General features: G+C 41.9%; 1 protein-coding gene across 4 annotated transcripts in view; it reads right to left on the reverse strand.

The window, feature by feature from the left end:
- Positions 1-1,134: 1,134 nt before the first annotated feature.
- The window catches only part of wnt5b (wingless-type MMTV integration site family, member 5b), an 85,604-nt gene continuing 70,143 nt past the window's right edge, over positions 1,135-16,595 (reverse strand). For all 4 annotated transcript variants that reach the window (XM_037122107.1, XM_037122108.1, XM_037122109.1 and 1 more), the window contains 5 exons: positions 14,166-14,253; positions 13,845-14,004; positions 9,631-9,923; positions 2,988-3,146; positions 1,135-2,893 (listed from right to left, as the gene is read on the reverse strand). In XM_037122107.1, the coding sequence (XP_036978002.1) occupies positions 2,594-2,893; positions 2,988-3,146; positions 9,631-9,923; positions 13,845-14,004; positions 14,166-14,253 (1,000 nt within the window). In that variant the 3' untranslated portion in view covers positions 1,135-2,593. The remainder of the gene's footprint in view (positions 2,894-2,987; positions 3,147-9,630; positions 9,924-13,844; positions 14,005-14,165; positions 14,254-16,595) is intronic.

The following is a 16,595-nucleotide window of genomic DNA, read 5'->3' on the forward strand; positions in this document are numbered from 1 at the left end:
TACTGCATTTATATTTGCAAAGTGCACATGTTGTTCTTATTGTTGCAAAATGTGAAGATGCTAATTGTGAGATGGTTCAAGGAAATTCCATGAAATGTAAGAATCTGTAGAAGGCTGAACAAATCCCACATTTTAGAGGATTTGATTATAGTTAAATAGCTACATTAACTTTCACCGTGTATCTTGCAAAAGGTGTTTTTTTAGAATGTAAAAACAGTATTAAAACCTTTCTTTCGATTTCTTTCAATTACATACCAGCTTTCAATCAATATAAAAGTATTCTGATAACATGAAAATGTTCAGAGGATTACACCACAAAAGTGAATTTTATGAATTTCAGTTATTATCTTTTCTTCCTCCAACGGAAAGTCGGTTGAAGTGACGTAGTCCACAAAACATATCATGAACTTACAGTGTTGCGGTATTCGCCAAAACTGAAGTAGATAGGGACTGGTATATAAATGTACAAAAACAATTGATGATGAATTTCAAGTGGCTCCATACAGCTTATCTGGCATAATCCAAGTCTTTGAATGGTCAGAGATCGCAATGATTTGAAAAGATGTTGTTTACACACTTGACAACATACTGGAGCCCGTGTACCCTCAGAAGGGATGCACAGTGAAAATAATGTCTAAAATCAATTTGGGATCTATTCCTGTGACTGACAGGCTGTACTTCAGTAGTTTTGAGCATGCTGCAGTGAAGCTCCAGAAATGTTTTGTGGACTACGGATCTTCAGCTTTGACTTCCCGTCAGCATGAGGGTGAGAAGATAATGACTGAAATTTCATTTATGGGTGAACTAATCCTTTAATTCCATAATGGGCTTAAATCTTACAAAAATACTGCACATTTAATCAAAAAGTGTCGACAAACAAAATTATCTGTCATTCAGCAAGTGCTGCTACAGACTACAGTAGAATGACTTGCTATATTAGTCCATTTCCTTCATTCATGTTGTGAATGTCACTACTGTAAGTCTGTCCGTTGTGCTGCATTGCTTCCCGATTTAGCAATCGCAGCATCATTTTCCAAAACGGCCCCTGAAATGACAAAGACTTGTTTGTAGACTTCCGAGCACAGAGCCAAGCTGTTGTTTCGTGATCAGACTTTTCTGAAAGAACCGCAGGAGACTCAAAAACAGACCAACGCCTCGTTGTCGAAAGGAGACTACTTTATCAAAAGAATACACAATAATACTCATGTATAAAACATAGAAAACAGAAGATGAAAAACAATAATAAAATATACCTTCTTCTTTTAAAGTAGCACATAATAAATTGCAGTCCTCTCTGTTTTTCCCACACGTCATGTTCAGTCCTCCTACTTGTCCTCTTCGTGTTCGCGTCTATCGATCGGAATACATTGTGCAATTACAACAATCTCAACCAATACAAACTGCAAAGATTCACCGGTATAGCTATTACAAAAATGTTAAATTGGCAGCAAAACTGCCAGCGTTGACACCACAGGGCTTCTTGTTGACTTAACAAGTTGCATAACAGCGTGAGATGAAGAGGTCCACTCACAGTGAACGTGTCTCTTAGTGCGGGGTTCATTAAGGCAGATACGGCACATTAATCTCACTAATGGAGGTTTTGCTCGCTTCACTGTCAGATGAAGGTCGCCGAGCCGGGGCTCGCTCGCTTTTAACGGCTGCGCTTGTCAAGATGGCCGCGGCCTCATTAACCTGCTCGGACACACTTGTCAGCTCACAGGTGCTGGAAATCTGCTCTTACAGGAGCAGTAACAGGGAGGCAAATGGATGAAGTGTGTCCTGTCAGTAAGTGTTTTTAACAGTACGTCTGGGCAGAAATCGACGGCGAGGGGAATTCCAATTGCCGGAAAAGAATCGAGCAAACTTTCTCGAACTTTTTTCCCATTTTTTTTTTTTCTCCATGCTCTCCATTCACCGCAGACATGTGATTCACATTCCATTCGCTCTCATCCATCTGTTTGAGTTCCAGCTGTCCTCCCCTCGCGTTGCAAGTGTGTCTGAGCAACTCGAGTATGCTGGAATTACTCTTGCGAGGTCAAAGTTTGACCGTTCAAATGGCTTCAAACTCCAAAAGGACTCAGTTTTTTAAGAGTCCAAACTGTGCCTCGGGTTCGTTCGAGCCTCCTTAAATAACAATCAGAGTTGTACATTTATTTATTACTTAATTATATATTTATTTCATCTCATATTTTCTGTCACACTGGTCGTATGAGTCCCTCTTTTCAGGATCCAGTTGTTCCATTTTTCTAGGTCCGTTTATCCTTGGTGTCCGTTTTTTGATCATCTTTCCATTCCTCCTGCTCTCTCAGGGTTGTGATCAGGATGTTACACCGGACAGGAAGTGAATAAATTGTTGTCCAAAGAGCACGATCGAATTCTTCCTTTCTCCCACATCTGTTTCTTCTTCCCTGCCAGTCTATCGCTACATTACTGTGCTTAAAAAATGGCCACGCAGGTGTTGATAAAAGAGAGAAGGCAAAATCAAACCTGTGTATCTTTACTTATCCTGAACAAAACCCTGAAAATTCCCCCTCCTGTCTTCTTATCCTTCACCCTCCCCCTTTATCTCTGCTCCCTCTCCTCCTTTCCAGTGCTATTTACACACAAACTGGTCCACGAGCGTCGTGCAGCGCTTGCACTTGACGTAGCAGCACCAGTGGAACTTGCAGTGGCAGCGCTCGTGCTTGTAGGTCTTGAACTGGTCGTATCCCCGGCCGCAGCACATGAGCTCGCAGCCGTCCATGCCCTCCGAGGTTTTGTTGCACAGGCGGCCCTGCGTGCCCAGGGAGCCCGTGGTCTCGTTGCGGAGGCAGTAGTCGGGGCTCGGGTCGATGTAAACCAGATCCTCCGGGGTCGGGGTGTTGAAGCGCTTGTCGACCAGCTCCAGCTTGCCCTGTTGGAGAGAGTCAGTCAGTGTAAGATTTCAGATTTGTTTTTCAGGGTAATCTCTTTTTAGCGTTTTGTTCATGACAGTATGAGCTCAGTACCTTGCGTCCAATGCGCATGGCGGCCGCGCTGTCGTACTTCTCCTTCAGGAACTCCCCAACACGCCTGAAGTCGGCCAGCTGGAGCCAACACGTCTTCAGGCTGCAGGAACCCGAGACGCCGTGACACTTGCAGGCCACGTTTGCGAGGTTGTAGACCGCCTGGTAGAGACAGAAGAAAAAGATACATGTGATTGGTTTACTTATAGCTGATGTCATTGCTGTCAGAGACCAGACAAACACATGAGTGCTTCTTTCCCACAATAAATAGACACCATAAACAATCCCTCTTAGGGGCTCAGAAAATAGAATTACTTTTGCCAGAAAATAGACACTGTTGGTAAAATGTAGAATTAAAAGCCACTTTTTCGCTTTAAACTTCATTCCCATAGGAACCATATGATTGTTGCAATTTAGAAAGAAGATAATGAAATGGGCAATGAAAAGGTATTTGTATCCTGGCCCTTAAAATACATTCTCATGAAATGACCTTGCAGACTGAAGCTGACCTGGAACAGTATGATGGAGAGTTGATCGGCTCTATGTGCTGCTGTGCTGCTACCATCTAGTGGTGACCATGTGTTACCACGCCCCTTCTACTATTTTGTGTTAATTGTACACAACAAATTGCCCCTGGAAAAGGCAAATCAAGATAACAGATATGATCAATGACAGTAAAGTGGTCTCACTGATGCCTCCTTACAAAGTCAAAATGCATTAAAACGCCTTGATATTTTGTCAAAACTGGCAAGAATCTGACTTTTTGGTGTCGTTTTTACCAACTTAATAAATATTACACCTTAGAAATATTTAAATTTTGTGAAAACAGCAGGTAAAAATGCATTCATTATCAAAAAAACCTAAAAAAAAACCCCCACATCTCTGCTACGGAGAGTTAGCTTAAATAAGAGAGCTATATCAGACGAAACCCTAACCCTGAGAAACACAACTTTTACTTTGTTATGAGCTCTTTTTCCTGGATGAAAAATATATTGAAAAAAAAAATTGAATTCAGTCAACTAGTTTGTCTAAAAGAGTCATGTCACATCAGAATTCAACCTTTCTGTCTGTCGCTCAGCTCAAATCCTCAAATACGCTGCTGACAAATTCAACGGGAGGAAAAAAGAAAAAAGAATAATGATGGTAGTGAAACCACACGTATCATCCTCATGTGCCAGCTGTGCGCTTACGCAGCGTACGCACGGCCGCACCTCTCTAAAACTGTCTTTAAACGGCAATAAATCCAGAAAGATGTTTTTCCGGTTGTCTGTCTGCATTGTGCGCTGGTGTGAAACCGCCCCCCTGTTAAAACGTGAGGTTAAACAGACAACCAGAAGGAAAAATGCAAAAGAAGAAAAAAAAAACACCACGAAGAAAAGATTTGTGCTCCATATGTGAGGCTCTCCTCGGCTGTTCCACCAGACTAAAACAAACAGCCGACTGAGAATAGAAGGCGAGAGGAAGTGCGGCTCTACTGTAAATCAGGTTTCCCACACGATTATATACAGAGCAGTTATTTTCAAAGAACACATGCAGGAAAACTATAGGATGACTTTTTATTAGTTTGCCTTTCAGCCGATTATAGCGTCCTATAATAGAAAGAGACACCAATCTGCCATTTTATTACTTTTTCATGACACTCCACACGCCCCCGACGTCTCTTCTTGGAATCATTTTAAACAGGAGCAAAGACCAAATGTCTGAAAACATAAATACAGACATGACTCCCATTCTGAGCCCACGTTCCCGACTAAATATTTGATTTTAAATCAAAAAAATGTGTATCAGTGTCCAGACTTTCATAATTTTCTTCACATGATGACTGTGAAATCAATTGGCAACTCATCTCAAGCTTTTTTTTTTTCACGTTTGGGTGAGTTCAAATAAACTCAACAGGAAGAACAAGATTTATGGCTCTAGCAGCAGTGAACTTTAGGGGGAGCCATCCGCTCACACAGCTTCACCCTACATTCAACAAACAAGTCACACACACACCCCTCCTTCTTGACACACACACACACACACACACACACACACACACACACACACACACACACACACACACACACACACACACACACCCACACACACAGGAATGATACTGTGAAACATTCTTTGTTTCAAGTTTGCACCAACGGCCACTGTGACATATTTGCTGAATCAACTATTTTGAATTCTCCCACCGCTCCGTCTCCTCACATCGTGTGATCCCAATTACCTTCTCACCTCTGTTAACCCCTGCATCCCGAAACACCCCCCGACCCCCAACCTCCTGCTCTCCCCCCCGTCCTCTACTTTACTACCCAGCAGGCATAGCACTCGGCACCCTCCAATCCCGTGATCCGACCCCCGTGACCCTCAGAGCCGAGGACAATGACATTTTGTGAGGTTAGAAGCCTGTGGCTCTGTTTTTTCTGAGAGTTTCTCAAATTTTTCCTTTTGCAACAGTTTTGGACTTAAACGGAAAATTACAAAAAAGCTGCTTTCTTTTTGTTTCTCTTTATTGTTCACAGCAAGAGAGGAGTTAATGGGAGGTTAAGGATTAGTTTCATCCAACACCAGGAGGAAATTCTTATATTTTATGGCTCCTAGTTGTTTTACGAGCCTTCGTGTTTCCTCAGATCCCCCGTTGTGGGGTTTATTAGAGGTTCAGAGCCACGGCAGTAAGAAAATTAGGGCTGCATCTCTTTATTTCACGTAATGGCCCCAAACTATGTTAACATTTTGAAAGAGGCAAAATCGCTGGAAGTTTACGAGCAACAGCCTCAAACAAATCTTACAGCTCTAAGTAGTCTTCTATTTTATTACTCACTTGTGTTTCCTGTACTTTTTTTTGCAGATGTATCTTATCTGAGCTGCATCCCTTAAATGTTACTACCGAAACCAGCTCATTATTATTATCATCAATATTACGAGTGCCAGTAACCTCACGCTGTCAAATCAAACCATGTGTCTACTGTATGAGTCTGTGTGTGTCCAGCATCACACTGGGCTGTTTGGTGGGCCGTGCCTGCTGGGCGCTGTGACACTGGACCTGCTGAAAACACACTGAAACACACACAAACACACACACACACCACACACACACACACACACACACACGGGCAGCCATCCGTGGTAGAGACACAGTCTCTGTGTCAGGCACAATAGCTTCAACTCAGACAGGGGTTAGGGGTTAGGAGCCGTGTGTGTGTGTGTGTGTGTGTGTGTGTGTGTGTGTGTGTGTGTGTGTGTGTGTGTGTGTGTGTGTGTGTGTGTGTGTGTGTGTGTGTGTGTTTGTGGTGTTAGTGCTAGAATGGGGCAGAAATAGAGAAAATAGCCTGTCCTTTGTGAAGGGATCAGTGAAGAATGAGGAGTAAAGACAGCCAAAAAGAAGCGTACACATATCTGCCTTATCTTTTTGTTTAAAAAAAAAAAATCAAAATATAGTTGTGACATTAAATCTTTGCTTTTGTTTTGTCTTCCTGCTGGCCTGATTGGCTCAGATTGTGCTCTCTACTTTTGCTCAGGGCAGCTATAATGTGGGTGCTAAATTTTGCAGTAGTAGAGAAACCGACTTTAACAGTGATTGTTGGTTTGGTGGCACAAATCCACAATTTTCAACAAAACGAAGACACAAATCAGGGATTAAAACACTGAGATCTAGATCGACTACAGAATGTGTTGCAAAATCTTGTCAAAAACTTCGGTTTTTCGTAAAGAACAGCTTCACCCTGTGAATTGAAGACTGTTCTAACAAGATCATTTTTTGAAAATTGCTTTGTTTTGGGCTGAGGATCAGGTTCTTCGGCAACAGGCCTGCTGGTGAGAGACATCACTATGACTGGCTGTTTACTTGAGCAAATCTGTGCACAAGAAGAAGAAACGAAAGAAGGGAAAGCCCGTTAAGTCTGTAAGACTGTCTCTTCCTCTTTGCCAGTGACATTTACAACTTTTTTATCAGACACACTGGTGCTGAAAGTGCCCTCGCTGATGCCCCTGTGGTAGATAAGATAAGATAAAGTGCCTTCTAAGGTGCCTTTTGAGTGGACAGATAGTGAAAATTTGTTTTTAATTAACCAGGGTTTGTAACTGGTTCACTGTAAATGTATGGTAGCTTTCTGTTTGCTGGTGCCCTGTTTATTTTTTTCCGCCCCTGATCGCCTCAAACATCCTTTAATCTGCTGCTGATCAGACATATTCTCGATTACAAGCGGCCATATTAGCGAGATTGTTGTCAGAAAACACTTTTTCATTTTTCTTTTGAGCAATATATTGACGCTAAAGACGATAATTTTTCAAAGCAATACTGTCAATCCAAACAGAAAATGCATGTTCTGCATTAATCTAAAGCTATTTAGATGTAATTCATTATGTCACATTTGGTATCTTTGGAAACCAAGTGTTATTGATTAGACTTGTGCGTGATTGCATGATGCGACGTTTAAGCTAGTCCTGATTTGTTCTATTACCAATTAAAACAATTAAATTTTCAATATTGCATTAAGCAACCCATGATCCACAGGCTGGCCTGTGACTGAAAGTTTACTTCTGTGTTCAGAGCAGAGGCGGCACCAAGGTGGCCTGTTAGTGGCCGCAACGTTGTTTTGGTCTCTAAGTGACGAGCCCTGCCTCATTTGATTTGTGTGAAACGGAGACAGTGGACCTAGGTGACTGTGCACATGTGTGTACATTTGTGTGTGTGTGTGTGTGGGGGTCTTTTGAGAGTCGGGGGAGTGTGACGGAGGTCCATCCCTCACCCTGCGTCTCTGTCTCCAGACGCTTGTACACACAGACACACACAGACGACCACGTTGTCTTTTCTGCACACAAATCAAATGAAGCTGACCGTGCACACACACGCACACACGTGCGCACGCACACACACAAACACACACCACACACACACACACACACACACACACACACACACACACACACACAGCAAGCGGCACACCCCTGTCACCTCCACAAAAGCCCTGCGGTTTGCCTTGTTCAACCAAGCAAGACAAATCCCGCTTAGGACAAACCAGCGTGTCCACGAAAGAAAAAGAGAGAGAGGGGAAAAAGAGTGAAGAAGGGATGAAGAGGAGGAGAGGGGCTGCCTTCCTCTCCTCCTTTTCATCTCTCTCTTCTCCTCTCTTCCATTTCGATGGACAGACAACAATGAAAACCAGGGATCAAACAAGAGAGAGAAGGAAAACACATTCAAAAGGAGTGTGTATGTTACAGAAAAGCTGAGGAACCCTGTGTGTGTGTGTGTGCACGCGTGCACGTGTGTGCGTGCGTGTGTGTTCATACTAAGGCTGCAGCAGTAGATCTGTCTCCCTCATACTCTCTCCTACAGCCCCAATGGGACCCTCAGCAGAAACACAAGCTCTCCAGACCCTCACCTTCGACCCCTGATACACACACGCAAAACCAGGCTCACTGTCTCTCACACAAATCAAACGGAGCGAACACACACACACACACACACACACACACACACACACACACACACAGCGTCTCTGTCTTGCAAACAGCTTAAACAAAGCCCCTCTAACTGAAGATAAACACATTCTCCTGGTCCAGTGTGTACCTCAACGGGCAAATGGACCTTTTACGAGGGAGGTGTGTGTGTGTGTGTGTGTGTGTGTGTGTGTGTGTGTGTGTGTGTGTGTGTACAGCTCATTTAAAGGTGAACATTTCTTTAAGTGCATTTCTTGTAACCTGAAAGCATTTCCAAAGAACTTTAGTTCAGATATCTAGTTTGAAACTTCTATTTGTTGCTGTACGGGTACCAAAGTGGGCCAAAAAGCCCCACAAACCATCTGTCTCATCCAGTGTCATCATACTTGTTATTAATTAGTCATCATTAGTCATAATTAGCCATGTTATTGTCCATTGTGTTCCTGCAATTATATGTGTGTGTGTGTGTGTGTGTGTGTGTCTGCATGTGTGTGTTAATTCACTGGAATGTGCACTGACCTAGCGACCTAGCCAGACTCCAAGGGCGTTAGCAGTTATACCATTTGGACCCTCACAATAAATAACTTACACACACTCACTCACAAATACTGCCAGGTCAGGCAATCGGGAGGCCACCTTGACACACACACATTCCTTTAAGATATGCAGAAAAAGTGTGGAGACCTCTAAATTTAAAGCGGCTGCAAAGACGTTTGAATTTTTTTTTTTATTCGGGCGGCCCCTGTGGACAAAATGGTACGCGCCTCTAGAGATCTTGATATGTCCAGCATGTGCATCCACCAGACTACAGAGCAGCTTCAGCTTTTTCGCTCAGGTGGTGAGACCTCTGCACATAGTTTGAATTTTATAAACACATATTCTTTAAGAGCAACATTATGAATAAATTGGCATTTTGTGCAATTTGGCACCCCCCCACAGTTTCTGAGTGCAACGCCACAGTCATAAATACAAATCCCAGGTCTGTAACAATTTCTTAGACGTAACGTAAGTGCTAGACTCATTACGCTAAACAATATTATGTGTTGAAAACTTGATTCTTGAAGTAAACATATGTAACGGCGTGATCCCACCCTCTCACGGAGGTTACGTAGAGCAGAAACATGTGATGGAGGGGCGGAGTGGCCGAGACAGACATAATGTTGCTTTAATCTCAAATTCTTCTGTACTGCACCCCTAAATTCATGCTGAATCTTACCTGTCTCCCTGCTTCATTATTCTGCAGGTTCATGAGTGTCTGGGCGTGCTCGATGGAACCCCGCGGGTAATTCTTCTCCCTCTCCCTGGCGTCCACGAACTCCCGGGCGAATCTGTAGCCGTAGTGCACGTTGTCGCCGCAGCCGCCCCACAGCCAGTCGCGCGGCAGGTCGCGGGGTCGGGCGGAACGGCTGCAGCCGCAGGTGGAGAGCTCGCCCTCGCGGCACGCCCTGCTGATGGCGTTGACCACGCCGGCCGCGCTGATGGAGTAGGTGAAGGCTGTTTCCCTGGAGCCTGATGGGGGGAGGAAATAGGTTACTTTAAAGTCTTAAGTGAATCACAGTAAGCTCTATTTTGACATCATGTTTTTTTAATTAGGGCTGTAGTTGAGGTGTGTGTTCGCTGACAGGAAACACTGCACAGGTTAACCCCCCTCTCCCAACACACACACACACACACACACACACACACACACACACACACACACTGCAAACAGCCCCACACCCACCTGACCCAACAATAGACAATTGATGTGATTTGAGGCTCTAACTCTGGACCTGGTTAACCTCAACAACTTTAAATACCAGCTCAGTCATCCATAGGACACGAGCAGCATTTAATGAAGTAAACATATCAGTTTTCCCATGAGGTATTTGGGTATACCTGTCCTAATTGTGGCTGGTCAACCCTTATTTACAGCCAATAATACCACATGGAAACATGAACACTATAAGCACAAAGGCCAGAAACTCTGTACAAACACCCACATTCAGATTCAGATTCAGATTCATTCACACTTACTTACATACTTAACTACATAAACAGACAACAGGAAAACATCTCTACTCAATATTTCGACCCACCCTCCGTTGTTTGCTTTGATGCTTTAAATCCAGCAGACGGGTCCATGTTAATGATTTCTGCTCGTTCTCCGCACTAACACCATCTAACACCACGTTACACTGAGGAATACACATCACAGTCCCCGCATGTCTATTCTCTGCGCTAACACACAAAGCTTTTAGAGGAATAAGACGGCGATGACCCGACAGGGAGGAGGTTAAGTGCTCTGAGGGGTGAACAATTTACATGAGAAACGGCACAGAAACACCACCAATACCACCATTTACAGAGAGCGCAGTGAGGTTTCATCACATTCAAATTCAGTTGTATCTGTTTTATGTTCATTTTATTTGACTTCTTACAGGGTGGATTTTCTCCCTTAAATGTCCTTGTTCTATATGGATATATGCCCCTCTCAGTGGTGAGTTTAATGTTCTAATGAATAATGGTACTTTTCAGTTTCACTATGACAGTCCTCTCATTTTGCTGCAGAAAATTTCTGTCTTCAAATGCAGACTTTATCCTCATACTTCTGGCCTCTGTTGCTGTTATATTCCTGTGATTGCACCTTTTTGCCTTCTTCTGATTGGTGATGCTTTGCTGGAGCTTCAAATATCCTTTTAGACTTCTTTTATACTATATACTATTTATTCTGATTGAATGTTTGGCCAGGCCGACCCCTTGTATACAGTATAAACATGGACATATACCATGAATTTACTTTTAAATGTATTATTGACACTGAAGTTGCAAGAAAGTTACTTTTTTGATACTTATAAGTACATTTAATATCAGAGACTTTTGAGACTTTTTCCTCAAGTACCTACTGCGACTTTCACATTTAACAAAGTTACATTTCAACACAATACCTTTACACTAACACTAACACTTAACACTAACACTAATCTTAACACTAAACTCATCATACAGTAGGAGAATAGTGGGAGAATTTTTTCAACCTTAATAATTCAGTTTATCAGAAAAAACACAAAATCAAACTTGGAGATATTTGGAGTAATCTGAAAAGTAACTTAAGCTGTCAGACATATGCAATAAAGTTGGAAATTTATATTGAATTTACTTTTACTTATGTTCTTGTCATTGCAAGAAAGTAACTTTTTGATACTTATAAGTACATTTAATATCGGATAATCTAAGACTACTCAAATGGCTGACATTCACTTTCACCACAGTAACTTTTTAACACAACATCTGTACTTCTGAAGTCTGACTTTTGGGCACATTTTACAATACTAAAATCATCGTATAGTAGGAGAATAGTGGGAGAATATCAACCTGTAAAGGAGCGCTTAATACATCAGTTTATGAGAAAGATGCTAAATCAAATTTGGAGTTATGTGGAGTAATCCGAAAAGTGACTAAAGGTGTCGGAGAGATTTAGCGGAGCAAAAAGTATAAAGTTGCCTCCTCACAGTACAAAAACCTATAAAAATCTGCTAGAAACACTAAAATCAATAGTCAAAGAGCTGCACTGTGTCCTCTGGTGTCGCTCTATAATACATCATATAATGGCTGCAGTCTTGAATCAACACCCAGCAGACAGACAGGCAGGCAGGCAGGCAGGCAGGCAGGCAGGTATGCATACAGAGCTGAGGCCTGAGAGCTCTTCATTCAGCTCTCAGCAGTCAGGATGCTCGTCCATATTATGCAGCGGGATAAAGAGACAGAGACAGCTATAGGGAGACAGGGAGAGGGGCCGAGTGGTTTATGAGGCTGCGGGGCCCAGACTTCAAATAGCAGGTCCGGATCTGCCGGCTCGGTGTCAGCTCATCAGCGCATTTCAAAAGAGCAGCCGCGGGACAATGGACCGACTCACACCTCCGTATAAACGCGCAGAGTGGCCGACTGTCAATAGAGAGACAGGCGGCCAGAGAGCGACGGAGACGGACAGAGCAGCAGCAAACACCTCGTCTGACTGCCCGCAGCGGATCTGACACGTACGTGTTGATGAGAGCTTTCCCACACCGCCCGCTGGGAATTAGACGGACATGATACTGATCCATGTCTGAGCTCCTGCTACTGGATGTTTACTAAACCGACTGCCGATACCTTACAGGTTTCTGGCTCCTAAAGTTTCTGGTTTCACGTGTTTTCGTGTTGATTCGACTGAAAAAGTTGCCCGTCGCGTTGCGCATGCGTAAACGACATGTAGCCTAAACTAGTGCAAAAACTTTCTCGCGCTAACAAAATAAATGTCGCGTATAACAATGAGAAGTCCATCTTAGGCAATGTTGTAGAAGCACAATGTGATGTGTTAAAGGTGCAATATATACTTTTTAAACTCATATGTTTAATATTTAGATTTAGATTATTATTGTTTTTTTTTTATCTATAACTGAATAAACAAGTTGTTCTTAGAGGAATATAAAGTCTCAGAACAGTGTTTGAAGCTAGAAAGGTGGCAGGGTCCGCCACATATAAACAATTAAAAACAGTATTAAACTGTGTTGTTAAACTCTGCTGTCCTACAAACTAATGGTTGTTATGAAGAACGTCATGTATCCATCAGTGAGAAGATCTGACTACACTTATTACAGTTTAGGACGTCAGAGGTTTAGACCACATATTGTTGGTCCACCTTCCGAATTCTCCGCACAAAATAGCTATTAATGTCACTCCTTAGTTAACATTTCTTGGTGTGAGCTATTTTCTTAATAGTGATGGTGATGTGCACAAAATGTGTAATTTCAAAAAAGTTTTGGCAGCATGTCTCCAGTGTCCAAAGTCTACATGACACCTATTGTCGCACTAACTTAGATTTTGTATCACTTTATTTTTTAATGACCTTGTCAAAAACCAAATCTGTTTCCCAAAGCTTTATGATCTGTCTTTTCATTGGACAAGTGGTGTCTCTACTAACCCCCTCAACTCTGCTATAGATCAGATTTCAGGCTACTGTTCAACTCATATTCCTGTCTAAACAGTGACATGTGGTACTATTATTTCAGCCTGCCATGTGGCTGACCTCTGTTCTGTCAAACATTCAGTGCTGTGATGCTCATGACCTGTCGGGACACAGTTCTGTGACAAAGATGACTCTGTTTTCATGACAGATCTTTATATTTCAGTACAGATCTGTATGACAGATCTGTATATTTCAGTATAGTCAACAACACAATGCAGCTTCCACCACTTACATTTCTGTCTCATTGGATCAAGGGTCATAAATGCTTCCAGCCAAACAAAGATAACAGTAGCTTCTGGTTTTGCATGATTGATGAAATCACCAGTCTGTCACTTGTGTGCAGTTGTCTCAGAACGAAATACAATCAAAATGTCAGAGTGGAACCTGAAGGGGTCTTTACACAGCAGCACTTCCTTATCCTCTTCCTGATTTTCTCAAAAACTCACCAATCTGCATGACCCGTCCGAACACAGACGTGTTGTCCACGGTGCTGCAGTTCCACCTCCTCTGCCTGAACTGGTACTGGCACTCCTTGATGCCCGTCTTGGCTCCGTCTCCGATGTAGATCATGTGGTCCTGGTACAGCTGGCACAGCTTCCTCTGGCCCTGCAGAGCGCACAGCAGCACAGAGGAGAGATTAGCAGAGATTAGCGCGCTAATGGTTTGATACTTTAACGCTCCCTGTGGGGAACTTCTCCCCTTTATTTGACCATCGACACAAAACGGCAAAATAAGCTCCCGTTCTTAGACCTGAGGGTGGATCTTACCTGAGAGAGACCGGACAGCTGACTGCAGAGAGGCTGAGCTCCAATGATGTACATCTCTGGCCGCTGGATGGGGGTCAGAGCGAGTGACCTGAGAGACAGAGGTCATGTTAAGTCTAAATTCAACGCAGTAAACGCTGTCTGTTCAGCTTAAAGAGAAGAGGCAGGATTTCTGTGATCTACGACTCTCTGTCTGCGCTGTGGAGGACAAAGTTCAGACACGAGTTTATTAGTACAACCGCCCTATAAGGTGCAGATAAATAGACTCTTCTGGTGTTCATCACCACAAACGCTCCTCTCAGGTTTCCCCTCTCTGTCCTGTTTTTCCTGTCCAGCTCCAAAAATTGTACCATAATCATACATTTTGAATCTCTTTTGCTTTAATAAAAGTGTCAATCCGTGGCCACACGTTGAAAATACGACTGTCTGTGACAGTTTCGTGGCCATAAATGCTCTCCGACCAGATGGAAATTAGATTGTGTTACGATGAATCCCATCTAATCAGCTACACAGAGATCAGTTCTTTGTTTCCAAGTTATAACATGTGTCCTAACAAGTGCATTTATGGAATAAAGGCACAATTTGGCTGGTTGTTCATGCAAATAAAGGGAAAATAAATATCCCATGCATATGATTACCATATAAACAAGGACTGGGTCATATGGCCTTGGTGATTAAAACAAATATTAAAGGAGCACTAAGTGTTTTGGAGAAGAAATTCAGACTCAGAATTTACAATATCAATGAGGTAATAATACTTAGAAATATTTTTCCAAAACTGAATAAAAAAGCTGTTCGCAGAGGAAAATAAGATCCCAGAACACTGTTTGAAAGGTGGCAGGGTCCGCCACATATAAACAAAGTAAAACAGTATGAAAATGTTTTGACTTTTAAGGTCAGTTTGTTTAATCAGTCATGAAAATAAAGTTTTGTTTATTTTGTCTATTTCAGCATGAAGTAATCAGTCAGCGAAGATCTTTTTTCTTCTGATTACAATATATTCTCTAAAACTACATGTTGCACCTTTAACATGATGAGAGTTTTGTTAAATAATTATTATACATGTGGATTAAATGACTTAGTGGGCAGAAATGTATAAAGAGCCCACTGGTTAAAATTGATGATATGTTGAGATATTACTTTGATAAAAGAGAAAGTCTGTCATATGAATATTGAGTAAAAGTCTTCAAGTATCTGTTATTAATGTTCTTAAGTATTAAAAGTAAATTAAACATATATTTGCACGAATGTATCCGAGTTAACTGATTGACGATAAATTGACCAAATGTTTTTACACAAATTTTTCATCAGTATCAGTGTTTCTTTTTTTAAAAATCTGCTTTTAAATCCACTACAGTGTCAAATTTGACCATTACTTTACTTGAAAAAAGTTACTTTACTTTTTAAAAAATCCAGCAAACCCATTCAGTTATGAAACTTTTTAGCTCTGCTCTGCTTTACTTGGTAATTCAGAGGTAACCGCTTTCCTGATTTTCTTCTTTTAAGTAAAGAGTAGAGTTTACATAGTAAATTTATTTGACAACTTTACAATGTGGAGTGGAAGTATAAAGTAACAGGAAAAGAATGTACTCACATAAAGTACAGCAATACATTAGATAAAATAAGTAATTATGTATTTAGTTAAATTCCACCACTGTAAATAGGTAAAGGCTATCACCATGTGCACTGTAAAGTCTTAAAAAACAAAACAAAACGATGGAACGATAACCTCAAAATTACCATGTAAAGCAGACTAATCGTTTTAAGTTGTTCAAACTTTCATCTTGTACAAATTCAATGATTCAATACTTCTACTTCTACTCCACTAAAAGAGAAAATGGAAATAGTGAATTAAAGTATAAAAAAAACTTAAAATGTTGCTTAAGAAAAGCACTAAATTAAATGTATTCAATTACATCTTATCACTGGAGGTGGGTGAAGGGAAGTATTAAAACAAGTAGAGTCTGGGGAGTTCAGAAGGTTTCATAACTTTGCTGGAATGCAGCTTTTAAAAGCGCTAAAGTCATATCGCGCTATAATGACAAATCTGATACGATATATCGTCTCATATCACGATACCGATGCAATTTTGGTTAGTGAATTCTGCATCCTCTAACCTGTGCACACCCTCCTCCACATTACCACAAAAGGGAACTGAGCAGCATTGTTGCATCTTGTAAGTCAAGAACAAGTGTGGCTAATTGATGCTCCTATAGGCAGCAGCAGCAACAGGCTCCATGCAGTGCCATTTGGGGCTCAGCCAGGGTAAATATTGTGACAGAGCCTTCACATTTGTTCCATTCACTGTTAGTGCTCCACCACACGACTGGAACATCACCCCCAAAACACACACAACAGGCAACACAAAGACTATAGTTCACGTTTCCCCCCATTTGTCATGTTGTCAGTGCATTCAGGTACAGATACATGGAG

Source organism: Acanthopagrus latus, chromosome 14 (assembly GCF_904848185.1).
Source record: "Acanthopagrus latus isolate v.2019 chromosome 14, fAcaLat1.1, whole genome shotgun sequence".
NCBI classification, from domain to species: Eukaryota; Metazoa; Chordata; class Actinopteri; order Spariformes; family Sparidae; genus Acanthopagrus; species Acanthopagrus latus.